General features: G+C 49.8%; 1 protein-coding gene across 1 annotated transcript in view; it reads left to right on the top strand.

Annotated features, from left to right (window-relative positions):
- Window positions 1-14,781, top strand: part of NXN (nucleoredoxin) — a 47,290-nt gene that overhangs the window by 25,777 nt on the left and 6,732 nt on the right. Inside the window, exons 2-5 of the mRNA XM_054646843.2 lie at window positions 7,425-7,542; window positions 8,903-9,036; window positions 9,378-9,478; window positions 9,918-10,024. Of these exons, the coding sequence (XP_054502818.1) occupies window positions 7,425-7,542; window positions 8,903-9,036; window positions 9,378-9,478; window positions 9,918-10,024 (460 nt within the window). The remainder of the gene's footprint in view (window positions 1-7,424; window positions 7,543-8,902; window positions 9,037-9,377; window positions 9,479-9,917; window positions 10,025-14,781) is intronic.

The raw sequence follows: 14,781 nt of genomic DNA, 5'->3' as shown, positions 1-14,781 counted from the left end.
AGGATCAGACCAACCTCAACCGGTGCATCCTGAGATCAGCTGCTTTTAAACAGTCTGAGTGTCTGCAGTGATGCAAGAGCTGTGTTGAGTGGAGGAAGCATCACTGTGATGTGATGGATGAGCTATTGCATTTCAAAAGGTGCTGTGGAAAAGCAAATTTGCCATCCACCCAGTGGGTACCTCAGCAGAGTGGGCACAAGGGGGTATCTGTGATGTCTTGATAGTTTTGCAGGGATCTTTTGTGTAGCTGGTCTGGGGGATGTCCTGGTGCTGCCTTGTCACTGCTTGGGAGGCTCCTGGCTGCCTCCCTCCCCAGGGTGTGTTACAGTGCTAACAAATGCTCCATTGTTTTCCAGGATTTTGTTGGTCTGATTGTGTAAGGTTCCCTCTCAGATTAACCACTGAAAACAAAGCAGAAACCTCACTAATACCTCATTGTGTGCATTAAACAAAACAAAACAAAAAAACCAAATCCCGATTTCCCTGCTGATTTAAAAGGCTTTTGTGTTTGGTGGGAACTCTGTTTTAACTCAAGGCTTTTCAGAAGTGTTTGTTTCTTAATGATCCGGGATTGCAAGGTGTTTGACCTTGAGATTACTGCCAGCCCTCAAGTGAACAGTAGCAGCAAAGGCAGTGGGTAGGAAACCCATGTTCTGGCAACTGTCCCACTTCCACTGACAGATGAGACATGGGACCAAGGGAGGCCCTGAACTCCAATTCAACATCCCAGACTCCCACCCCACCCCTTGCCTTTCCTATAAACAGATGGAAAAATATCCCTTTCCCATAGACAGAAATTATTCTTTTTTCTTATTGCCTCTGTGTTTACATAGCTATTTCTTACTCAGTGTTAGTCATTTGGGGGAGTAATTTATAGGGGCCATGGATGATATACTTCTACATGTGTCTTAAATTTTTCCCACATACATTTTAACTCCCACTGCCCTCACTGCTTTTTGTGTTTTTGCAGAAAGAAAAATGTTTATTAAATACCTTGCTCATGTGCAAGCCCCCTTTTAAGAGGTAAAGCTTGGTGTGCACATGGAGGAAAAAACCCCATTTATTGGATATACATGGAAGTGTATTTCCTAGTCCTGGGTGCAATGCTGCATCCTTAAATTCTGCATTCTTTGGGCTGTTGAATACAATTTGAGGAACACTTGAAAAAAATATATTTATGAAAAGCATCCTCATAGTGTTGATAGACCAGCCTGTCTGGTGGCATCCTCCCAGCTTGATTTCCTGCCTGTGTTGTTATCTGTATGTTTAGTCAAATGCTGCTTCCTCCTGATCCTGAGATCAAATCAAGCTGCCATCCCAGCACCTCTTTGAAACCTGCAATGTAAAACAACCAGGCCAGCTCCCGTGTCTGCTGAGGGCCCTGGGGCTTTGCTCTCCATACATCATGTTAACTGCTCTTCAGCTCTGCTCAAATTAAATGTTTTCCTATCAGCTGTGGGCTGCGGAGGATCCAGCCTGTCAGCCTGGGTGTGTGTCAGGGGCAGAGCAGGCAGCTTGTGCTCAGAGCCAGCCTTGCTGCCTTGCCCTCAAACAAAACCCTCAGCTCTCTGTCCCTGGGATGGCACAGCCTGGGAAATTGCAAAGAGCAGCAGCCAGCTCTGGGGAACAGGGTGGTGAGGGAAGAGGATGGGAGGAAACGCCAGGACATGGGGCTGGGCTGGCCTAGGTCCCTCATCGCAGGTTTTGGCTGTGGAGCTCCTCAGGGAACAAAGAGCAGCTCTCTGGCTGTGCCAGAAACCCACAGAGAGGATTTCCTTCTGCTTCACCTCCAAACCTGCTGCTACTGTGCTCCCTGGTCAGGAGGAACAAAAGCCCAGGGTGTGCCCTGTCCCCCCAGCAGCTGTGGGGCGATGTGGGCAGCCACCAGCTGGACTGTGCTGTGCCCATCTCCCACCACGGAGCCGCAGCAAGGAGAGGATGGAAGTGACAAGCAGAACTTTTGGGTTGATTTCTTTTAGGTTTTTTCTTGCACCGAGTCATATTGCTGGAATGTCCCCAGCAGGTGCTGCCAGGCTGAGTGCCAGGGGACCCTGGTTGGGTTTAGCTGGGCTTTCAGCCACTGCAGGCAGTGTGCACAGGGAGGGGAGCCATGGGGTCTGTGTGGACCCACGGCCCTGGTGCTCTGTGCTGTCTGCCTCAGCTGTTCACATCAATCTCGTTTATTACAATGCCAAATCCTCCCTCCTCAGCTCATTAACGTTCCTGGAGCAGACATCTCTGTCACCATTGTATTTTGTAATTAGATTTTGATTTACTTTTGGAGAGGAGCAGCAGCACAATGGACATTAATTTATCCCAAGCCTCGCTCGGTCTCCTCTGTGTCGCGGGGTCAGACCTTGGCGTGCACCATCTGGTCTCCCCCCACTGCTTGGCTGTGTGTTGTTCCCTCACCGTGTTCTCCTTCTGCTCAGGGGCTTCCCTGATGCACGAAGGAAAAGGAGCAGCGAGGGAGGGCTGGAAGAGCAGCTTTTGTCCAAGCTGAGCTTGAGTCGTCAGGACAGGCGTGAAGTAGATTTAAATCGACAGGGAGAGGAGCAGCCTGTTGTCTGCAGAGCCTGGGTGGCCCCTGGTGCTTGTAAACCCTTTAAGGCACGATGTAAAAGCTGCAGTTTAGCACTGTCGGTGAGTGAGGACAGAGGGGTTCCCGCAGCGCTGGAGCACTGGGAATGGCCATGGATATCTCAGCCTGGAGCTGCTCTGGGTGGCAGAGCTGGACATTGAGCTCTGCTGGTCCCTGCAGCCCTGGACCAAGGGCATTTTTCCACCTGAGGGCTGCTTGTGTGTTCTTCAGACAGGCTTCATGTTTCAGCCTGGGGCTCTTGAGTGAGAGACCAGCAAGAGCTGAGTCCCTGCTGTAATGGAAACCCCTCTGTGCTCTCTCATGGTCACTCATGGGGCTGTTGGAAGGTGGGATCTTTCCAATGCCTCACCAGAATAAATTCTTCATTGCATCTAAGAGTGAATTTTTAGAAAAGTGGCTTTACATTTGTGCTACTATAAAGCAGCAGCCATCCATAGCAGGAATATGTTAATTTATTGCTGCCTTTGAGTACTTTAACTGCCTTTGTCTTCTGTCACTGGTCAGGGTGGAAGTGTGGGTTGCAAGATGGGTAGAGACCGTGTCTGCCCTCTGCATCCTTGGGCAGAGTCAGCTCCATATGCAATGGAAGAAGGAAGTGTGAGAGCTTTTATGGTCCAGTTTCACACAGCAGCAGAGAAATGCAGCCCCCAAGGAGGGTGGGAGCACCACTTTCCCAGCAGCCAGGGCTCAGTGCGCTGTAGGCAGTTGTGCTTTATCTCTGCCAGCATTCACTGCTGCAGCTCAGGATTTATGTGGGCCAGTGAATGCTAGCAGGACTGATAAATCAATCAGCACAACCAAAAATAGCACCTGGCAGCTGTTGGAAGTGGGGGATCCCTTCCCCAGCAGAAGGAGCAGAGCAGGAGGGGATTTCATCCTCCCCGGCCGGGTGCCAGCCCTGTGCAGAAACAGCCATGGCTGCTGGGGAGACCTCTTGTCTGACACCTTTATCTGGAAAAATTACTGTGGCTGTCTGCAAATGTCTCCCCAGCCTCTCAGCCAGGAATTCCCAGTCTTCAGGATGAGGGGAATAATGGAGCCGGTACTGGTGGGGAGAGCAGCCTTGTGCTGCTGCATGGTCTGTCTGGGGATCAATGTCTGGGATCAGCCCTCAGATCATGAGTGATCTCTGAAAGCCTCTCCCAGCTGGCTGTGGATGGAGTCATGGAGGGAGCCCCCAGGGTTTGTGGTTTCCAGGATGTCGTGGTGATGCTTTTGTGCAGGGATAAAGTTACCAGAGGAATCTGGTGACTCCAGTTTTTCCACTGGACGGCTGCACTAAACCATCTGCACAGGAGCCAGGGAAGTTTCTGTAAGGCTGCTCAGCCTGCACAGAGTCTTGTGAGGGGCTGTATTTCCTCACTTCTTCTCCAGTGGGTGTCCTGGGGTGAGCAGTGACTGGAACAGGCCTGAACCAGGAGTGAAGAGCACTGCAAGAGGATCAGCTGCTTTCAGGCTGAATAGTCCGTAGATTATTTCCACATCTGTGTTAGCTTTGGCTTGATCCCACAGATTTGCAACAGCTGTTGGGAAGCAGAGCAGAGATCCCCTCTTTAAATGGATGATCAAATCCTTAGAGTGTGTGGAGTATGTTATTTCCATGTCATCCTCTTCACGGCAGGAAAAACAGCTTTTCAGAGTTGCTGAGGCAGCACTCTGCCCTCCTGCCTGAGCTATCATCCCATCAGCCTGCAGTCTCACAGCAAGTTGTAATTTGCTTTCTGCATCCCACACCCAGCCTGACACAGAATCCTTTGTGAGCTGTGTGGTTGTGCAGGTACCCATACCAGAGATGCCTTTTTTCTCCTGGATTTCCCTTTCTGCATGGACCACAACCAGTGGGTGGGTGTAAACTGAGCTTGTCCCCTTTGCAGAACCTTCACATGTGCAAATCCTTGACATTTTACCCTGAGAAAAGCTAACTAGCACAATAGTTTGCCACAAGACAGGTTGGGTCATCCCAGTGGTTTTAGGTGGGGATCAGATGCCCTTGCTGGGAGCTGTAGTTTAGGTGCAAAATAATGGCACAGCGTGGGAATCCCATCGGGAGCTGTCTTCAGCTTGGCTGAAAGGAACCAGCCCATTTCCTATCAAGGTTCTGCTCTTTCAGGTCAGACCTGCAGTAAAAGGAGCCATCAGGCTTCCTTCCCAAATGTCTGACAGGCTCTGGAAAGGCTGGAATCTGGCTGATGAGGGCCAGGGTGGTGGGAATTGTGGTAGATCCTGGTGCTCCTCCTGCGGCGCGTGCGTTTCTCATTCCCCATCAGCTTTCCTGGCGCACAGGGGACTCATCAAACCAAACTGCTCCCACTTTAAACAGCACATTCCTGGATGGAATTAATATGGTTAGTGCAGCGAGACCACTAACTTCCAATTCAAGGCTTTTATAGAAGGCTTCAAATGCCAGCCCAGTTCCAGTTGCTTTATGTGCAGTTGTTGTGTTTGTTCATTGGTGTTGTGTGATGCATTTCAGTGATAACACAGGCAGCAAATCTGTTCAAAATAGGAAGTGCTGTGCTGCTCAGCCTGTGTGAAGCTCTGAAACTTGGTTTGGTGTTCCCTGGCTGGTGGGCTGTGTCTGGGAGCTTTTAAAAACCTTTCCATTTGAATTGTTTTTCTCACTCACCCAAGGTGTGACTGAGCCTGACATGATGTTCTTCAGGTTCAAGTCTCAGAGCTCAGTGATGGACGTGCTCCCCCAGCAGCAAGAGATGTCACATTGACCTCTTTTGATGCTTTTTGACCCTTTTGACGCACACCTGGCTTGATGCTTGCTTGAGGCATTTTCCTTTGGACCCTCGCTGATGAGTGAGAAGTGGCAACTCCTGATTTCTTGGGGACAGAGTGTCTGGGTTGCAGACTGCCTGTGCCATCCATGTCTGGGAAGCCAAGAGCAGTGCCTGCAGTTTGTGTCCAGTGGGGCTACACATCCTGAGAACACCCAGGACCAACTGCTGGCAAGAATTGCCACATGTGCTGGACCTCATAGACTGCCTGGAGCCAGCCGTGCCACGCTTGCTGCAGTGCTTTGAGCAGGTTTGGTTTGCTGTTATCCCCTTGTCTGGGGTGTTCCAGCCCCATCTCTCTGAGCACAGCAAGTCCATGCAGCCTCTTGGCTCCAAAGTGCAGACCCTGCTGCTTCCCCAGCCAAGCAAAACTGCCCGGACCCACCGTGATGCCCCGGGGGAGCTGCTTCTGTATACAAAGGACTTGGCAAAATGAAGTGTAATGTAAGCAACTATTTAAAGAGAACGATCCGATTGCTAGTTGTAATTTCCTTATTGTTTGCAGCACCCTGTTAAATGCCTGTGATCCTTATAAAGAGCTTTCCCCCACCCTTTAAACTTCACAGAAGTGGATTTTACCTTCTGTGGTTTGAACACAGTCTTTGTGAGGGGGCTGGTTTGCACTGAGTAAGGTTTCTTTGTTCTTTTCATACCCAAGGCCATTTGGTTTGTGAATCCATTAATATGTCTGTTGGAAATGGAAAGCTGGGGAGTAGGACACAAAACCTTGCCTCTCTCTATGTCCCCAGATCATTCCCATCTCGGGACATGGGATTGCCTCTCTTTGCAAATCAGGGACAGCCATCTGCAGAGTTCTTCCTCTGGGAACACGTGGGTGCAGTTTCTCTGTGAGATAGTGCTGGAAGCAGCAGCACATGATGGTTTCTCTGGCTCTTGTACTGGCTGGCACTGGTGGGCCCCTCTGTGCTGCTCCAGTGCCTGCATTTTATTCTCCAAACTGGAGCACGTTGTAAACACACAGAGCCTGAGGGGCTTTGCAGAGCAAAGCTTGATGTTAGGGGAAAGTAGAGATTAGTTTCCTTCCACATTTGGCTCTTGGTTATGGTTTGGCTTTTGTTTGAGAGTTTGATAATTCACCACTGGGCTGTTTGGGTTGAAATGCTTGGAGAAATGTAAGGAGAATGAGGTGATGGCAGCAGCTCCTCCATGCACGGTGGGGAGAGCAGCTCTGCCAGCCCACACCTGCAGGCTGGGCTGTGCCAGCAGCTGCTGGTCCTGTTCCTCCTCATCCCAGCCAGCTTCTGTGCATGAATTAAGCTCTAAATGATCCTGTGCCAGAAGCATGTCCTGGGGAACTTGAGCCCAGGGGTGTGTGACACCCAGAGGGCTCTGTCCTGATGCTGTGCAGGGCTGAGCTCGCTGCACTGACCAGCAGACAGGCCCATCCAGACTGGGATGCCCAAAATGTGGCCATCAGCCTGCAAAGCTGGCAGCGCAGGATGGATGAGCTGGGCCCCCAGGCTGATGTCAAAGCCCTTAATCAGCTCCTGGGAACAAACCCGGGAAGCCCCAGTTACAGAAAAATAATTTTTTTATGTGTTGGCCTTGTGCTCAGCCTGGCTGTGTCTTGGCAGGGGTTGCTGGTTTGTTTAATGAACATGGAAATGGGAGGGGAGGAAACAGCCAGGGAAGCATTACAAATTGCTTCAGAGCCGTGGCATTAAAAGTATTTGTGCTTACCATGTCTTCTAAACAAAGAGCTCAAAGCATGGCAAGTATTATCCCCATTTTACTTGCAAAGAGGTAAAAGCAGAAGGAGGAGAAGCTCACAGAAGGTGGGAGACACACAGGGGTCTCCCCTGAGGTCCTGAGGGGATGGTGGTGATGGTGAGGGTCTCTCTGGGCCCTGCCCCAGCATCTCTTCCTCACATTCCTACACACTCATCCCTGAAGCACCAGCTCTGTTTCTTTGCTCACCTCTGACCTCTGCTCTGAAAGATGCTAATGCTCCAAAATCTTCCTCTTCATGCAGCCAAGTTTACCTTCCTTATCTCCCTTTCCAATCTCTTTTGCAGCTGAAGCTGTGGAACAAGTACAGAGTCTCCAACATTCCTTCCCTAATATTTATCGATGCCTCCTCTGGGAAGGTGGTTTGCAGGAACGGCCTCCTGGTCATCAGAGATGACCCTGAAGGTAAGACCTGCAGTCCCCTGTGCCACAGAAACATGGACACACAGCTGCCCTTTCATCTCAGTTCATTCTGAATGGCCTGGGGGGGAAGGAACAAAGAACTATTGTCATAATTAACTATTCAAAGCACTGTGCTATTTTCGGCATAAAATTTTCTGCATAATTCCTGCCAGATCTTGTGTTTTGGTTTTGCTTACTGAAAAGAACAAAGAATTTCCCTCTAGGATTTTTGTCTGGAGTGCTAATGAGGAAAAGGTTAGGCTAACTGAAACATGAAGTTTGGATTTTTCCCTAATGGAGGCACATGGACAGACAGAATGAGGGCCCAGACCTTCCATACCTTGGGAGCAGAATCCTTCCAGAATCCTGAGTGGGACTTTTATCACTGACATTACACTCAGGTTAATGCATTTCCCATTATTTAGAAATTAAACAGAAAAATGTTACTATTCTCCCTTGCTGAGGTTTGCTGTGCTGGGAGTTGGTGTTAAATCCATCTTCCTCCAATTTGGAAAAAAAACCCAAATGAGCCAAATTGTGAAAAAAACCCCACCCAAGTGTGCCCTTACTCACAGACCCTGCAGACCCATCAGTCATGTGCTGTAGTTGTCCATCCATTTCTTTTATTACTGGCTGATTGTTTCTTGGTGCAGTAAATCCTGACAGAGTCTTTAATTCAGTGGCAGGAGCTGTGCAGCAGGAACATGTTGTGGCCTGAGCCATCTGTGATGTTTCCTCCTCTCTGGCTGAGCACATGGATTGATTGCTCTGGGAGCTGGCAGCAGATGATTCAGAGCATGTTTTTGTGTACACACACAGCTTTTTTGGGGTGCAGAGGGTTAGTGAGAGATATATATATAGAGATATATGGATATAAACACACCATCTTTTACATATATATAGCTAAGGTTTGTAAATAAAGACATGTATGGATATGTGTAAAAATATATGGTTATTGTCAGCATAAGGGACACAGTCTGACTGCATTCCTGAGCACGTACCACCTTGCCCTCTCTTGCTAAAATAAACACTGTTGATAAGGGCAAGATGCCTCATCAGGCACAAAACCAGAGCAGGCTTTGTCAAGCTGAAGGTGCTGTGACTTGGGTGAGAGAAAGAGGTGACCCTGGATGCAGTGCAGAGCTTGGCTGCCTCAGGGCAGGGCTGTGGTGGTGCCTGACAGCTGAGGTGTTCTGCATCCCCCTTGGATGGGAATAAACCCCAGCAGGGCTCCTCAGACAGGATCCCCTGTATCCTCAAGATGGGATGTTTGTTCTAGTGGAACCTTCTGAGTCTGTAAAAGCTGCATGCACACGTTACCATCTTGTGTCTTCTTTCCACCCCTATCCCAACCCCTCCCCAGGTCTGGAGTTCCCCTGGGGGCCAAAACCCTTCAGTGAAGTTGTTGCTGGGCCTCTGCTAAGGAACAATGGGCAGACACTGGACAGCAGTGCCTTGGAGGGTTCTCACGTCGGGGTCTATTTCTCTGCACACTGGGTGAGTAGGAGGTGCTGGGCAGAGCACTTGGACTGGGCTCAGGGAGAGTAAAGACCCCAGGCTGGCTGGTGCTGAAGAATTTAAGAATTTAAGAAGAATTTAGGATGCTTTGATCATCAGCATTGCAGTGGCCTGTCATCCTCAGCTGGCCCTGTAAGGGGAAGAGTGGTCAGATTTTAAAAATGGAAGAGGTTTTGTTGGTAACTGACAGACCATAAACCCCAGGCACGTTCAAAGATGAGGTCACAGCAGTTCATGGTCACTGGGTCACCTGGCCCTGCTGGGTGTGGGGCTGGTCCAGAGGAGGAGACAGTGTCCCCTTTCATGCTTGTGTCTTGCAGTGCCCGCCGTGCCGGAGCCTCACGAGGGTGCTGGTGGAGTCCTACAGGAAAATCAAGGAGGCAGGCCAGAAGTTTGAGATCCTCTTCGTTAGTGCAGACAGGTGAGGCAGCCCTGACACCCTGTGCAGGCAGAGCAGGTTGGCTCTGGCATCAGAAATCTGCCTGAGTCCTTTCCCTCTGCCCAGTGGGGAGTTGCACAATGGGGTCAGCAAGAGCAGGTCTGTGCTTCACTTTGTGGCTCTGGGGTCTGAAGGATGCTTGAGCTGCTGCTGTCACCATGGGTTGCCATTCAGATGCCCTGGAGAATTTGAAATATTTTACTGGGGAAAAATACACTGTGGAGTTCTTAATATTTTACTGGGGTAAAATACACCGTGGACTTCTTCATGAGGAGCTGGGAGCTTTAAATTTGGTCTGACTCTCTCCCAACTGATGGGTTTTGGTGGGAGGGATAAGAGGCTTTGCAAGGCAGGTTTTTAATGAGGAAGGAGCCTGGCAAGTGGAGGGCTGAGCATGGCATGCCCTGTTCCCCTGGCACAGGTCAGAGGACTCCTTCAAGCAGTACTTCAGCGAGATGCCCTGGGTGGCCGTGCCCTACGCGGACGAGGCCAGACGGTCACGCCTGAACCGACTCTACGGCATCCAAGGTAGGAAAGGCCACGCTGAGGCACAGATCTCCTTCTCCCCCCTCCTTTTTCTTGAGCATTTGTAATGTCTCCTCTTGTTTAACTAAACCAAGAAAACAGCAAAGCAAAGCACAGTGCCCCAGGCAGAGCAGCTTCATGTTTCTGCTCTCCACAAACTCACATTCCTACCACCTGCCAGGCAGGCTGTTAGTTGAAACAGGACTTCCATAAACAACCTAATTCTTCCTGGAAACTTGGAAGCTGTTTTTTTGGCTTGGATGTTTTTTGTCTAATTACTGATTTATTTATTTTTTGCTATTTCTTGAAGGTTTAAATTTCATTTTCTTGCTGGTTTATGTAATGCAAGGGCAGGCCATCATTCTGTGCAGGGGCTGAGGAAGATGGCATCTGGTTTATGTTAGTGACATGAATTACAAAGGAGAGAGTGTTTGATGTAAACCATGGCTTTGCTTTTACTGTACATGCCAGTGCCAGAATTCCAGCAGCCCCGGCTGCTCACAGGGGCAGGGAGAGACTCTGTGTGTCTGGGTGGCTTCAAAGAGTCTCAAAGATGATAAAAGCTCACAGCAGCCTTCCTGGGGGCTGGCACCTTGTTCCTGCAGGGGACAAAGGGCAGCACAGAGGTGTGCCAGGTGACTGGCTGGTGAGGAGATCTCATGTTTGTACAAATAGTTTCTCCCTGTGGTTAAAGGGTCTTGCTGCAGTGTGGCTGTTCCTCATCTGTTTCTGTGTGATGTCATAGAATCAGAATATGCTGAGTTGGAAGGGACCCATCAGGATCATAGATCCAGCTCCTGGCCCTGTGTAGGACACCCAACAACCCAACCCTGTGCCTGAGAGCTTTGTCCCAATGCTTCTTGAACTCAGACAGGTTTGGTGCTGTGAGCACTTCCCTGGGGAGCCTCCTTCAGTTCTCAACCGCCCTCTGGATGAAAACATTTTTTTTCTGATATCCAACCTAAACCTCCCCTGACTCAGCTTTGTGTTGTCCGGGTGGGTGCAGGCTGGCAGAATGTTCATGTGATCTGCAGGGAAGGAGGAGTTTTTCCAAAGGAGGCTGAGGGCTTGGGAAGAGTGACAGGAGAAATAATCCCTGCTTGGAGTCCTCTCCAAACTCCCCTTCTCGTGTGAGCTCAGGTGCTGCCACTCAGCCCTGTCCCCTGACCTTAGCCCAAGAATAACCATCAGCCTGCTTTAAATAGCCATCAGTTCACTGCTTAATGACCTTCCCATGAGGCAAGAGCTTTCCAAATTCATCTGTCTTTTGCCAGCCCACTCACAACCCTCTCCAGTGCTGCTTTCAGCCCAGCGCTGCAGGACTGCTGCCAGTTTCACTGGGACTTTCTGTAAATAAGGTGTCCAGACATGGATACTTGAGCACCAGGTATGCTGTAGCCAGGGAAACAGTTACAACAGCTTTCCCTCCAACTCCAGCCTTCTTAAAGGTATCTCTCTTTGTTGTGTGCCGACCTGAAAATGCAAATATTGGCTGTACTATGTAAATATTCCCCTGCACCCCAGTCCCCTCCTCTGCCCAGGGAGTTCCCATGTCATCCCTGAATCTCAGCTCCATGCAGATTTGGGGCTGCCTGCCTGTTTGCAGCCAAGCTTTTCACACCAGCTGGGACCAAACCTTCCTGCAAACAGAGCTGGGTGTGGTGGGCTCTGCTCGTCACCACACGTGGTTATTCCACCTAAATGAAAAATTAGCTCTGTGTAACCACATCTGCATTTCCCACACTCATGGTTCTGATGTTGCCTCTCTGAAAGGAGCTGCACCTATGATCAGTGAGAGTGTCCAGGTTACCATCCTGGTGCTTGGGTTGTGAGCAAAACATGAGGAGGTTTCCCTCTGTTTTTTTGGAGGCTGGGTACTGAAACAACACAAGAGTTTATCTTCCCTGTCTGCTTTAAGTTCCTGAGTGGTGGAAAGCAGCAAGAGAGTCAAATCTCTTGTTGTTTTAGTCCTGTGTTGGCCCCTACAACTTTTAAAAACTCAGTATAAAATGCAAGTTGAGTTATAGGCCTTTATTTGAGTTTACTTTGAATGCCTCTATTCATAACTCATGTGCACTCTCTAGTAAATTGCTTCTGGGTGCAGTGCTGTTCTGAGAAAGAGTCATGGCTTGTGTTGTGGCTGCTTAGAAATAATTCCCCTTTGTGCAGGCAGCTCCCAGTCCTGCCTTGGGTGAAATCCCCTGGCCTTAGCTCTCCTTCCAGTGAGATGGGGAGCAGTGATAAATTTGGTCCTGTGATAGGAATCACCCCTTGTTGTTGTGTATCTCACGAGTTCCCCAATATTCCCCCTGCACTCTGTGGTGTCTCTTTGGGACTTGCAATGCCTTCCAAAAACTGTTTTTCTCCTTCCCCATGCTTTAGCCCAGACACCCTCAGGTCACCCTCACAGCCTGGAAATCACTGCTACAGGAGATTTCTGAAGCTTTCTTCTGAAAAAGTGAAAAACCAGCAATAAAATGCACCACCTGTGCTGTGGTTGGTGTGGGGTTTGTTTCACTTAGATTGTGATTGCTCACCCAACAGACTTCATGCAGATGAGATTTCAATATCGGGTCTGGGGTTTTATATATAAATATGTAAATGCCTTGCCAGGTTCGGTAACAAACCATTTGGCCCCTGTGTTTTCATAAAATGCTGCCCCCGTGGGAGCCAAATCCATTTTCTAGTGCATAAAATCCAACCAAGGCTGTCTATGCTAATTCTCATCCAAGCTTATACAATATTCATTGCAGTGTCTGATCGCTGATTCTTCTTGATAAGTAAATTCTGGTGTTATGACTTAAGGCAATTACCAAATCCCCCAAAAGGCACTAAAATAACAAATAGTGGCTGGGACAAGTGGGGAGGGGGAATTATTTGGGTTAGCAGGTGTGAATAACATTAAAGATGGTTTCCCTAGTCCTGCAGGTCTGTGTCCCCTGGAAACGGTGTGTCTTTTAGGGGGGTAGTCACAAAGGTCACCTGAGAAGATGAGGATGTGAAGTATCTTAAAAAATATTCAGTTTTCTGATTCAGTTTTGTATTTGCAGTTGGAGGTTCAGTGGCTGATATTGGGGGGGGGGGGAATAATCTGCATATGCAAATTAGGTGAAGTCTAAAGGAATGCTTTGAGTAGTGGATGAAATCCTTGATAGCTGCAGAATAACAGCGATCTGTGTCTAAATTGAGCCCTTAATTTTCCCAGATCAGCAAAGCTTGTTTGAAAGCTCTGCCTGGGAGTGCTGCTCAGGCTGACTGATGACCTGGAAGCCTGTCCCTCATGTATAATGGATGGAAAGCAGGCGTTTGGGGTGGGGTTGGCAATCCTAAAAGGACCAAGATCCGAATCCTGCCTGCTGCTGAGCTCCGAGTGCTTCTCCTGGTGTCAGTAGCACTTTGTGCCTCTAAGGGCAGGGCCAGCGTGAGATTTCCCAATTCCTTCCAGTCTGTTTAACCCATCCCTGCCCTGGGGCTACACTGAATTACCAGCAGGTAATGAATAAGCCTTTTTGTGATACAAAATGGTTTTCTTGGCGTACCCTAAGGATCTGCAAGCTCAGCCATTGGGCGGGTTCCTGCACTGCTGCTTAGCACCAGCCCCGGCTCAGGCAGGAATGCGCTGGGCTGGAATGCCGGGAATGCGGCCGCTGCCTGGACCTGCAGGCAGGCTGGGACACACAGATGGCCGAGTATTTCCTAGAGAAACGCCTCCGATTCAGAGGGCTTGTGAGTAACCCACTGTTGGACAAACACGGGAGTGCTCAGTGCCAGCAGCCTGGCAGGGGCACACAACGCTGTGTGCCCTCTGCTCAGGGAAGGGTTCTGCAGGGAATTTCTGAGGAATGAGCTTTAAAATGAACCTTGGGATGAAGGGCAGGAGTTTGAGCCTGCCAGGGATGTTGCTGGGTGAAGGAGATGCTGCAGAGGGAGCAGAGCAAAGCCCAGGTGATGAGCAGTGACAGCAGCACTTGGCACTAACGCTGGTCACTTCATTGGTCCCTTGGGGCCCAATCCTGCTGTCCCCTCTTCCTTCCTGCTGGGATGTTTCTTTGTCTCCCTGATGACAGAGGAATGGTGTGCTTTCCAGATGAAGTCACCAGTGTGAGCCGCTCCTGCTGACCCACCCGTGGCTGTTTTGTGGCCGGAAAGCCGGTGCTTTATCAGATGGGATGGTCACCAGCTGGTGTCCAACCTGCCCCACTGCACTGACATTTGATTGTGACCTGTGCTCTGTCTCTGCTGCAACTCTGTTCACCTCCTGTACAAAGCTTCTCCTTTATGTCTAAACTTTTCAGCCCCATAGCTCAGGTTAAAATGCTGCTTTTCCCCAAGGGCCAGACCATCACTGGATATTCCCTGAGCCACATCCTGCCAGGATCCTGTAGACCTGAACATTCCTGTACAGCTCTGTTAGTCTCCAGAGGGATGTGCTGTGGAAATGGCTGGGCCATTAGTGCAGAGTGCTGGAGGGCTGTGGGGGCAATAATACATGGTGTTCTTTGGGGAAGGAACACACCCTGCTTCCTGGCCACTGCTGTCTGCAGGCCTTGGGAGTGAGTTCCTGGGAATTGGGCTCTTCCAGAGGCAGCCACATCTAGGCACTGGGATGGTGGTGCAAGAGGGAGGGTCCCTGGGTGTTACAGTGGGATTTGCACCCGTGGCACCAGACAGCAGCTGGGCAGGGAGAGGCAGGCAATGCCAGAGCTGTCTGTCAGCTTCCTGCTCTGGCTCCTAACTCACAGTGCTCTGCTGGGACGGAA

This window comes from Agelaius phoeniceus, chromosome 20 (assembly GCF_051311805.1).
Source record: "Agelaius phoeniceus isolate bAgePho1 chromosome 20, bAgePho1.hap1, whole genome shotgun sequence".
Lineage (NCBI taxonomy): Eukaryota > Metazoa > Chordata > Aves > Passeriformes > Icteridae > Agelaius > Agelaius phoeniceus.
The sequence above is the reverse complement of the archived record's forward strand: the minus strand, read 5'-3'. Positions and strand labels throughout refer to the sequence as shown.